Below are 12,483 nucleotides of genomic sequence, written 5' to 3' on the forward strand. Positions count from 1 at the left end.
ACCAACGCAGTACCTCCGGTTTGACCAACTTTGAAGTACTTGATTTATTTTTTAATTTTTTAAATTGTTATCAAGACTATGCATTATGAATATACTGAATACTAATATTTTTCATCTTTAAGAAATATTTATGTGTAAGAAATCTGAAAAGAATTCGCACAAGGAAACTAGAGGCTCTCAAGAGCCTGCAGTATCGCTCACCTGATTCTACTTGTGTTTTTGAAATCATATAAAAAAAATATAAAATTTGGCTAAAAGTGACAACACAACCTCATTCGGAAAGGAACATGTTTAATTCCATTCAAAAGTCCCCCCACTGGCGGCCATCTTGGATGACGGATCGGCTACAAAGTAACAACACTTGGTCAGCACCTCATAAGGAACATTCATGCCATGTTTGGTTTTATTCCATTAAGTGGTTCTCTAAAAGAAGTCATTTGTATGCATTTCCCTTAGGGTCCTATATTAAACTAAGTCCACCGCAGGCGGCCATCTTGAATGATGGATCAGCTAAAAAGTAACAACACTTGGTCAGCACCCCATAAGGAACATTCATGCTATGTTTGGTTTTATTCCATTCAGTGGTTCTCTAAAAGAAGTCATTTGTATGCATTTCCCATAGGGTCCTATGTTAAACTAATTCCCCGGCTGGTGGCCATCTTGGATGATGGATCGGCAACAAAGTAACAACACTTGGTCAGCACCTCATAAGGAACATTCATGCCATGTTTGGTTTCATTCGATTCAGTGGTTCTCTAAAAGAAGTCATTTGTATGCATTTCCCATAGTGTCCTATGTTAAACTAAGTCCCCCGCTGGCGGCCATCTTGGATGATGGATCGGCTACAAAGTAACAACACTTGGCCAGCACTTCATAAGGAACATTCATGCCATGTTTGGTTCCATTACATTCAGTGGTTCTCTAGAAGAAGTTCAAAATGAAAATTGTTAACGACGACGACGGACGACGGACGCCAAGTGGTGAGAAAAGCTCACTTGGCCCTTCGGGCCAGGTGAGCTAAAAAAGGGCATTACGGGATGTCCATTTGATATTTGGAGAGGGTGAGCAGGAGGATATACACGGATTGAATATTCATTTTCATCTATAATATCTAATATACTTCTTCACATGCTTATTTTTCTCTCCGCTGAAATTAATTTTCCCTTTTGTACAAATTATTATGTATTTACCAGACCCTAATTTTTATTTTAAAAAAATACAATATCCTCCCCCGAAAATTAAAAATTTGGCCGTTTACTGCTTCAAAAATTTTATTGAATAACTAAACTTGAAATTCTCAATATTATCTCCATCAACGGATGAACAAATCCAAATGCAAGTTTTCTGGCAAATGTCATCAACAGATAAATTGGATGAGCCTGTTCAAAGTCAGTATCCTCCAGTCTGGCCTTTATTATAGTTTAAACTTTTGTATCTTTCGTTCATTTATATATATATCGGAGTTTAGTGTGACGTACGTCCATTTTCGCTGAGCTAGTATAAATTGCTAATCAGGAGCCCAACTGTATCAACTGTGATAACTTCGACGTCAAGTGTTTAAAATACTGCTAGACATTTGAAACAAGACAGTTACGCGATTCCCCCTTTAATATAAGCATTGTCATATTATCTATTTTTCTCGGTTTGTATGCAAGAACTTTAATGCGAAAAGAAAGGGAAAGATACCAAGAATAAACTGAAAGTAAGCATAGTGTTGATAAAGGTTTAATCCATGTTCTCAAACGCATGTGCACGAGAACCGGTTCAAACTAGAATAAGGTCAAATTAACAATGCTTCTGGTAATTCATTATCTCCAATGATTTTTTTAGGACTTGACGTATCTGGGTTGTAAGTAGCATTTACGCAAACGATTGGTTTTATTTTTACTGAATAAATGTGTTGTTCATGTTATTTAGACTTTCTGAATCAATAAAAAGCAATATGAATACGTATTTTCTTTGTTCAAATATCACACATGATATGCATATCTTTCTAAACATGTCTGTGTGTATTTATAGTGTGTTTCATATTATGACGACAGCTAGGATAAATCAATAGTGTGTGTGTGTATTTGGTTACATATCTGTTCTCATTGTTGTATCAAAGACGAAAAAAAATGTATTTTACGATCATTATAATGATTTTCTTTTTCGAAACAATCAAATTATGATATGGTAAACAAATGAAAACTGGATCAGTCACGATATAAACGACTTTCTGTTTCATATTATAATGTATACAAACTTATACATGCAGCTGTTCCATTTTGAATATTTTACATATGATACATTCATTTTATTTAACATTAATTTTTATAAATCAAGAAAACTTATTGGCCGTGGTGGACAACACGAGTGACATTACATTACTATTTATCAAAGTTATACAAAGTTAGACTAGTCATGAATATTGTGCATGCGAGTGTGCAGTGCAGAACGAGAACTATAGAACCGTTACAGCTATATTTTCTGATTAATCATTTCGCCTAACATTTAAATATCTATTTATATATTTACATTGATTTAAGTGTAATCATTTTCGTTGATTACTTTACATTCTCGTGAGTTAATAGATTACACAATTTCCTTATGTGTACACGCTTACTAACGATGATTTTCCATATGCATTTTCAGTTTAAATTAGGTATTGAATACAGAATCACTTCAAGAGGCAAAAATTAGGGAAACGTACTCCTTTCATTGCTGGGTCTGATTTCGGAGAAGCTGGGTGCTCGTTCCTCTTATGGAGTTTTATCTATGATTAATTCCGAGTTTTTACCTATTCGGTTACATTCATTGTTTTATAGTTAGGGGGCCCCGGTCCACCCACTTATTTTCCAAATACTGGATTCGTAAAATTAATTAAAAACTAATAAAGTTTTGATAGAATTTTAAAGTTTGCAACGAATGTGATAACCGTTTGTCTTTGAAATTCTGCATACAAGTTAAATTCAAAAACTTAAGTTCAACCCGCCAAAGTTTACTAAATAAAACTGTTTTAACTATAAAGACGCTCATACATGTATCCCTCCTTGGGTATCATAACTTTTCTGATCATCTTTCCCGAATTCTAAAATTCACATCGAATGCAGCAAATGACTACACAATTTGATATGTACGTTAACTATACCAGGAACTACTACCCCTTCCCGGGCACCTGGGTTAACCCCACTCTTTGGTTAAAACTTACTCAATCTCAGTGTTGTTTTACCATGATGTTGTGTGTTTTGTTGGACGTTTTTGGTGTTTGGTTAGAACTTTGGAATCTTCTTACTCTTTTTTACAACCCGATTGACTAAAGAGAGCAGATGTCTCATTTTGAACAACATAAAAAAAAATGCATTTTATTGTACAAAGAAGAGATGAACATACTCCGTAAAAAAATCATCAAATTATAAACGAATTATTTACATTATTAATTCGCATGCACAAAACATACCACTGTCATGAACATCAAGAATGATCAAATTGACAAATTATACATATGTAAGGTGCGGTGTTTGAAAAAAGTTAGATAGATTATGAATGTGATGTACCAATTAGTCTTTGATATAAATATTTACAGATGATAAAGCTATGACATCGTTGATGTGAGTTAACAAATGACAGAAACATCGAGCATACTACCAGCATCGAATTACAGAAGCAACGATGACAACTGAAGCTGAAGAATTTAAAGAGTTGAAAACTGATAACCAAGAGCTATGTTACGAGTTAACGGAAAACAAAGTTCCCGACGGAGGATTCGGATGGGTGGTTTTAGTGTGTTCGTTCTTTGTAATGTTCATGATTGATGGTTTATTCGGATCTTACGGACTTTTACTTCCAGTTTTAATGGAAAATTTACATGCTAGTCCTTCGTTGACTTCTCTAGCTGGCTCGGTCATCGTTGGATGTCTTTTATTTATTGGTAAGTACTTTTTCTACACTATAGGGAAGGGTGCCCTAATTAATCGAACCTACTTTGTTTTCTAAAGTCACACTTGTTCAGAGTGCCATAAAGAAGAAAAAAAATCACTATTAAAAATTACGTTGACTCAAAGTGCAATTGTTTTAGCCATCTTACGCATGGGATTTCATTGAAATTATAAATACCCGGTAAATGGTCAAAGGGAAGTCACTGGAATTGTATCTAGCAGTATATCGATAGTAAAAAAGTAACTAAGCTGTCACGTTTTGTTTAATTATTATACCTAATTACTATTAGATTATATTGTGATATTCTCCCCAACACTGCTACTTTTGCAAAGGTACTATTTCTGTACTAAAATCTGTAGTGCTGGAAATCTACTTTTAATATCTCGTACTATTTCTTTACTTTAAAATTATAGTAATATTTAGGTACCTGTATTTTACAGTACTTGATTTGTACTAAAAAAGTTGGTACAGAAATAAAACCAACAGTGATAAAAAATATTCCATGTTTGAAAATAATAACGTTAAGAGATTTGAAATAATCAAACCTTCAAAATGCTGAAAATGTAACGGTGTAACCAACAATCTGTAGTACTTAAACAAGTACAAATCAAGTACTGTTTTAATACAGGTACCTCAATATTACAATAATTTAAAAGTAACAAAATAGTACTGAATATTAACAGTAGATTTTTAGTACTACAAGATTTTTAGTACAGAAATAAAACCTATGCAAAAATAGCTGTGTAGTGTGCTTACCATCTTATCCTATGCACAGATTACCTTAGCTGTTTTTGGCATAATTTGGGAATTTGGGGTTCTCAATGCTCTTCAACTTTATTCTTGTTTTGACTTTCTAACTGTTGATCTGAGCGTCACTGATACGAGTCTTATGTAGACAAAACGCGCGTCTGTCGTATCAAATTATAAGCCTGTTATACGTACCTTTGATAACTATATATAAAATTTAAACCGATGGGAAAACATATATAGTTGACTCTATTAGTATGTAGCTTTTTAAAGTGCATTAGGAAAGAAAATACTAGTATGTTGAATGTAAGTAAATAGGATATACAATAAACGTAGTACAAAATGTTATTATTCTGTTTGTAGCAATTGTTGCCTGTCCTCTAATAGAAAGATTTGGTTGCAGAGTTGTAGCTATAACCGGAGCACTGATTGCCACACTAGGATTAGTTTTAAGTTCTATGGCTGTTAATATATGGATGTTTCTGGCGACTTATGGAGTAGTCACAGGTATATATTAAGTTAAACCTGGTAACAAAATTATTCATTTTATGACTAGAATATTCCCTCGTGAAAATAAGCATTTAATGCAATATGTTATTTCAACGGAACATACATGATATCATGTACACATAAGGTCCGCAATATTCCTACACACTCTTAAGAAAAAGCAAAAGAACATCGCTTTTCTCGACTTTCTCCATCGTAAAGTCACAGGATCTATAGCTCACAATTAACTGCAAATAAATGTATATCAAAACGGCCCTTTTAGTTAGTTCTTGTGAAAATCATTGTCAGATGTAGATCACGTCGCACAAAATAAGATGTTATATACATGTAGCTAGACATGAAATAATGTAAGCATACTAGCTTAAATCCTTCGATCAGTTTGTTAATTGCAGTTTTGATAAACAAACGGGCGAAAAAAGAAAAGATAGTCTTACTCGTAAAAATTATATATCTAGAATGCATACGTTACAACCGTTAAAATGTAAAGAGTATAGTCTCAAACAGAGGAATCTTCGTACAGAGACAAACTATGTGAACAAAAGGAAAACGCTTTTATTGTTGTTCTTCATCTAGTAGTTCCAATGGAACCCTTAACACGAAAAACTTACCTCAATCTATGCTGATAACGGCTCCTAACTCCTGTTTGAGAGGAATACTTTTCAATATAAAAAAGAAAATGTGGTATGATTGCGAATGAGACAACTGTCCACAGGAGACCAAAATGACACAGACATTAACAACTATAGGTCACCGTAAATTGATCAAGCAACTTGCATTGCAGATCACGTCTTCGGGATAATGATAGGCTCTTAGAAAAGAGAAATCTAAAATTTACAGTCATCATGGTCATAGATTGACACAAAATTTGAAAAAAAGAATAGACGAATCATTTGGATAAAGAACATATAAAGCTATGTGTTATAGTACACAATGTTTTTAATTAAAAAATCAGGTCGATTTCCCTAAACATAAGGATAAGGAACCATTTAAGCGGTTAACAACATCACACTATATATGGACATATTAAGTAAGACGGGATAGTATCATATATTAATATTTGACACAAAATGCCTGCACACAGATAGAGAAAAAAAACTTCCGGCCGTTCTTCATCTAAAATAAATGTGTTATCTAAATTGAAGACTTACAGTGTTGATTTCATTGTGTATTGCACAGAATAGTCTCAATGCTCTTCAACTTTGTATTTATTTGGCTTTTTAACTTTTATGATCTGAGCGTCACTGATGAGTCTTATGTAGACGAAACGCGCGTCTGGCGTATACAATTATAATCCTGGTACTTTTGATAACTATTTACACCACTGGGTCGATGCCACTGCTGGTGGACGTTTCGTCCCCGAGGGTATCACCAACCCAGTAGTCAGCACTTTGGTGTTGACATGAATATCAATTATATGGTCTTTTTAAAAAAAAAACTGTTAACAAAACTTAGATTTTTCGAAAAAATAAGGATTTTCTTACCCCAGGAGTAGATTACCTTAGCCGTATTTGGCACAACTTTTTGGACTTTTGGATCCTCAATGCTCTTCAACTTTGTATTTATTTGGCCTTATAACTTTTTTGATCTGGGCGTCACTGATGAGTCTTATGTAGACGAAACGCGCGTCTGGCGTATAAAATTATAATCCTGGTACTTTTGATAACTAACATTAAATATATGCTATATGTATTCATAGTCGAATCTGTTATATATTAGAAAGATGATATTTAAAAGTGACGTTTTACTACTTATCACAGGTTGTGGTATGGGACTTATGTATTTACCGTCAATAGTAATGGTTAATCAGTACTTCGACAAGAAAAGAGGCATTGCACAGAGCATCATGTCTGCTGGTTCCGGTATCGGATTGATGGTTATATCGCCTGTGACAGAAAAGTTGCTCGACGTTTATAGCTGGCGGGGAACACTTTTAATTCTTGCTGGTTTCTTCCTGCAGTTATGTGTTGCGTGTGCGATGTTTAGGACTTACAAGGTAATATCACCTCGAACCAAGAATGCCAAAGAAACGAAAGCGATGGGAGAAATTTTCAAAGAAATTGAAATTGAAATTTTAGTTGATCAACCAAATTCAGAGATTGTAGAGCAGGGCCACATAAAGTCTGTGAAATCCCTTGATAATGAAAGTTTTAAAAAGAGTATCGGAAGTTTACAGAAAACAGAATTGAGTGAAAAGTGCACAAAAATTCATTTTGAAGGAAAATGTTGTAAAAAACATGCCTTGCAGTTTGCGAAAACAGAAAGTTTTAAGCATAGTACTAGTAGTCTACCCCAAAACATGTTTAGAACACCTTATGAGAAAAGTTCATTTCTCCCATTCCGCTCTAGTCACTGTATAAGTGAACCTCATCAGCATTCATCATCTCTATTCAAAAATGTAAAGACAGGCATTCTCTCTCAAAAAGACATTTTCTACTGTGGTAGTTTAACTCGTCTTAAACATAATAGTGACACAAAAAGCCTTATTGGTTCAATAGTTATTAGAGGAGACGAATACAGTTATAGCAAAGTATCTCTAGATACTTCCAATTCTTCTGATGGAAGTGAATATGACCATAAAGTATGCAACGAAGGTCTGTGTGCTAATAAAACATTTTGGTTCATCGCCATCGCAGCAGTTCTTTCTCAGATGGCACAGTTCATTCCGAACATGTTCCTTGGTGATTATGGAAAAACCATTGGATTAAGCAGTATGCAAGTGTCTTGGATATTTTCTGTTTTTGGTAGGACAAAATTAACTTATGATCTATTAGCAACATTTTATAACCCGACCCGGAATGAAAACTAATGATGCACACACCGATACGAAGTATTGCCATGTGAAAATGGCCAACCTTATCTGACCAAAATAATGTATCTTAGCACACAAAAAACAGTAGTTGTTTAATATCTTTATATCTATTTAAAAAAAAATTAAAATGAAACATTTTTATTCCTGTTTAACATATATGCATACAAGAGGTTTGTAAAAGGTAGGATACTTTCTTTCTCCGTTGCATAGTACGGTGGACATGCTAATACCTCAATAATTAATTGTTTTATGCTGAAACCGTACATTTTTTTGACAATTGACCATATTAGGATAACATTTTAACATAATAGCTCTTCGGCGTATTCAGTTGAATTTTATACTTTAAACATTCAACAGTCGAACCTTGATGTGAACTAACCTGTACCGCATGATTGTTTAAACAGTTTGTGTTGTATAGCGAATTATAAACCAATAGTCTATACCAGTAGCGGATCCGTAAAGAAGGGGATAAAGTGTGCCCCCGTTTTTAGCGCCCAAACATAATGTATATCATGCTTTTCACAATTTGATTTTTTACAGTCGTCCAAAATTTTATCACATCGCTTTGCTCGGCGGCGTATAATCCTTGATCCGCCCTTGTATACTAAGAAATAACATCTTCAACATGTTCAATATGATTGGACATTTCTACCATTTTTTTTAACTCATTACAGACTCTGATACTTGTAACTATATTTCTATCCCAGTCAAGACTAAATAATAGACATAATTGTAACATATTGTAGCACTTATAAATTCAAATAAATAAATCAAAAAAAAAGTTGTCCAATGTTATTTAGAATTATGTGAAGTAATGATTTTGTTCTTTTTATTTTTCTATCTAGGTGTGGTCAATACTTTAGGTAGACTCCTGCCAGGTTTTATCATCGACAATACAAAATTATCATCTGTATGCCTATGTGTTATCGGTATGGTTGGGTGTACCATTACCTGTTTTATGTTTCCGTTATGTGACCAATTTGCATCTCTGATGGCGTTTTCTTCTTTTTTCGGATTCTTTATAGGTATGTATTTATATAAACGTCATACTATATACTATTTCACTGTTCGTCTTGCATGTCTTGCATGTCTTAGAAGATTAATCATTTTCGCTGCTTTAAAATAAGATTGAAATTTTAAATTGTACCTATCAAAATGTTGTTTTCCTCAATCTGCCTGATCATTAAAATAGTAAGACGATTCTAACAGATATTCAACAGACATGGGTAAAAAAAAATGTTCCAAAGTACATACCACAGCAAATTAAATTTTCAGATGGAAACAATGCGTTAACTCGGGGACTGTGGAGGAAGAAATAGTACTTGGTATTGATTGATTATTGTTTTCTTAACGCCAATAACGAATATATTAAGCATATTTAGAAGAAAAATAAAAAAATAATAATAAACAACAAAATAGGTAGGCTCTTTAAAATGGGTCGATGTAGGGCAGTAATTTTGGAAACATTGTAACACTAGTTGTTTTTTTAATTTCAGCATTTTACTGTCCATTACAACCAATCATGGTTCTAGATAGTGTTGGATTAGACAACCTAACTAAAGGATTAGGGGTACTTACTGTTCTTAAAGCACCAGCGGCTGTATTTGGACCACCTTTTGCAGGTAAAAAGTACTCTATAACAAGTAAGGGATAATGTTTGTGAATTAATAAAGCACCTATGGAAATGCGGAATCAGTTGTTAAAAGATACTTTCGACGTGTAGAGGGAATTAAAACTCAAATAAATAATTTCAGAAATATGTTAAACGAAAGTAGAACAATTATTGACGAGCGGTTGTGTTGTATATTTAACATGGTTTGACTGTTTCTTAAAAAAAACACTAGATATATCGGTTTAAAAAGCAGCAAAAGTTACGCGAATGACCTTTTCTTTTTTAGTTCACTTAACAGAATAGTATACTAGCATTTCTTACTTTCACTATCCTTATTCTATAGATGAATGTATTTCTGCAACGTATAATATCACACCTACAAAGTCAATCTGTTTTACAATTGTATACCAGTAGTCGTATAATAGCAGAATCAACTATACTGAAGAAGTATAGATATCAGTTTTAATATGGTTTATTTTTCTTTTGAAGGAGTTCTCTATGAATGGACCAAGAATTATGACATCGCAATACTGTTTGCCGGATGTCTATGTTTGTTAACAATAGTAGTTTATCTAATTACTCCAGTATACAACTACCTCATATCTCTTTGTAATTCAAACAATGACAACACATCTATAACCCTCTCGTCAAGTGATTCTACACTTTGACGGAAGGGAAAACATAGGACTTAATTATTGGTGTTTTTTTTTAACTGTTTTTGTTCTTAGTTTTGATAATCTCATTTGTGTTTAATATCTGTTTTTATATATTTTTTGAGATATATTATCTCCCAAATAAAACGACTAAAACACTCAACATACCAGGATTTAAGTTTTGGTTCAACTGACGTGCGATTCGTATGCACAAGACTCACCAGTAGCGTTGGAAAAAAATCTAAATCAAAATTAAGGAGTTGAAAAAATATTTTATGACAGATTATTTTCAGATGTATAACTGATTCCAACTCTAAATGCGTCAGGTTTTGGTTTTTCTGTTCAGGATTTTTTCAGTCTATAGTTCCTTCAGTATGTATGCCTTCATGTATTTCAAAAGTATTGTGCTTATACATTTCTTATAGTCCCTGTCCTTCAAATGTTTTGTATTTGGACATCCTTAATGTCCAGGTGTAAAACATGTTCCACCATTTCCCCCTATTTAGTCTTTGTTAAATTTGCATTTTTTCAAAACTTTGTGCAGAATTTATCTGTGTTACTTATGTCGTCACAGCAATCCCGATCTCTTTGTGACCTACCGAATTAGACTAATTACCGGGTTTGTAATAACATTATCAACACGACGAATGCCACATGTGGAGCAGGGTTTTCATACCCTTCCGCAGCACCTGTTATCACACAGTTGGCGTGGTTGGTGATGCTTAGTCTTGTAATTAGTTTTCTATGTTGTGTCTTGTGTACTATTATTTGTCTTTTCTTTTTTAGCGTGTTCAGTTTATTTTAGATCTATGACATGTATGAGTTTGAATGCCTCTCTTGTATCTTTCAACCCTCTTTTGTATCAAATAAAAAAATACTTTGCATGAGTAGATTTATCCTGTCCAGTACTACAGACAAACTTCCACAAAACATTTCATTGCAGATAAGATAATTACCACTATGTATGACAACTTTAATAGTAAATAAAATCACTACAAATGCAACAACGCCGAAATTGTCAATCCACTCGTTTAGGAGCTATTGACCTTTTATGACAATTTTACGGAATCGTAATATAAATTGAATAGATTTATGATTGCAGATGTAACAACCATGCAGTCAAGTCTAAATAGGTTTATTATAGTAACTATAGGTAACCATACGGCCTAAAGAAATGAGCAAAACTCATATCGTAAAGTTACCTATATAATATCAGAAATGACAAAACATGAATCCATTCAAACGAGAAAAAAACAAGTGATTTTATTTTTGACTTAAAATAAACGACGAACAAATATGAGAGGCAGAAAGCCTTTAAATATATGCCAAAGATAGGAAATGGCCCATTCAGAAGGTGTCGCGGTTATACATGTTTGTGTACATGTTTGTTTTACAACGCACTGCTATAAAAATCCATTGGGAATTGCTTTACATATCAGATCGGCAAAAATGAAATAATTTTAAGAAAAACAGATTCCAAATACCGATCTCAGAATCACTAAAAAAAAGTTTACAACTAATAAATAAACCATTTCCTCAAAAATCCAAGTATCAATTATTTGATTTTGACCTGAAAACTGTAATATTCAAATCTAAACATGACACGGATTTGGGAGAGGGGGTGGGTGTTGCCGCAGATTTGGAATGCTTTTGAATGGATACGTATGGCTGGAACCCCCTACCCTGGGTTGCTTTAACTTTCATTCATTTTGGTTGCGGGCACCTTAGTTACGATTACATGTAAAAGCCAAACAAACATAGTACTATAAAAACCCACCCGTAGAAACCGGAAAAACGTTGCTTGTGTCTAATTCACCGAACATCACAATTAATAAATTGTAAGTACTATTGTAGACCTATTTATAATCAGAGTGCTGGTTATTCAATTCCCTATCTATAAATAAGTAATACAAATAGCAAACGAAACGAAATATATGTATGTAGTATTTTGAAAGCACAAGCCCCTGCTCATATATCGGAATGCAAAGGTTAATATAATAGTGTGTGTGTTATATGACAATTATCACGGTGGGTATGGTTGTCCTGCGAGAGAACGTACTGTGCTGGTGATTCGGTCCTGACGGGTGCTGGTGGGTCCTGATACTGTGCTGGTGGGTTTGTTTACATTGTATCAGAACGGCATTAAAACGACTGTTTTGTTGCTTAATTTTTCTCTGATGCGTCATAAGTTCCATGCAAAGTATATGACAACAATATTATATTGCAAAAGTCGTACA

The 12,483-nt window shown here is 33.6% G+C and overlaps 1 protein-coding gene across 1 annotated transcript; it reads left to right on the forward strand.

Annotated features, from left to right (window-relative positions):
- Positions 1-1,779: 1,779 nt before the first annotated feature.
- Positions 1,780-10,409, forward strand: LOC134711503 (monocarboxylate transporter 9-like). Its single transcript, XM_063572130.1, has 7 exons — positions 1,780-1,849; positions 3,566-3,910; positions 5,029-5,172; positions 6,930-7,913; positions 8,827-9,006; positions 9,478-9,603; positions 10,083-10,409. The coding sequence occupies exons 2-7, from the start codon at positions 3,652-3,654 to the stop codon at positions 10,259-10,261; spliced, it is 1,872 nt and encodes a 623-aa protein (XP_063428200.1). The 5' UTR covers positions 1,780-1,849; positions 3,566-3,651; the 3' UTR covers positions 10,262-10,409.
- Positions 10,410-12,483: the final 2,074 nt, after the last annotated feature.

This window comes from Mytilus trossulus, chromosome 3, assembly GCF_036588685.1.
Source record: "Mytilus trossulus isolate FHL-02 chromosome 3, PNRI_Mtr1.1.1.hap1, whole genome shotgun sequence".
NCBI classification, from domain to species: domain Eukaryota; kingdom Metazoa; phylum Mollusca; class Bivalvia; order Mytilida; family Mytilidae; genus Mytilus; species Mytilus trossulus.

Excerpts from the sequence above, each read along its gene's own strand:
- LOC134711503 (XM_063572130.1), top strand. The coding sequence starts at position 3,652 with ATGACAACTGAAGCTGAAGAATTTAAAGAGTTGAAAACTGATAACCAA. Across the intron at positions 5,173-6,929 it reads GACTTATGGAGTAGTCACAG|GTTGTGGTATGGGACTTATG; the intron begins GTATATATTAAG and ends TACTTATCACAG. Across the intron at positions 9,007-9,477 it reads TTTTTTCGGATTCTTTATAG|CATTTTACTGTCCATTACAA; the intron begins GTATGTATTTAT and ends TTTTAATTTCAG.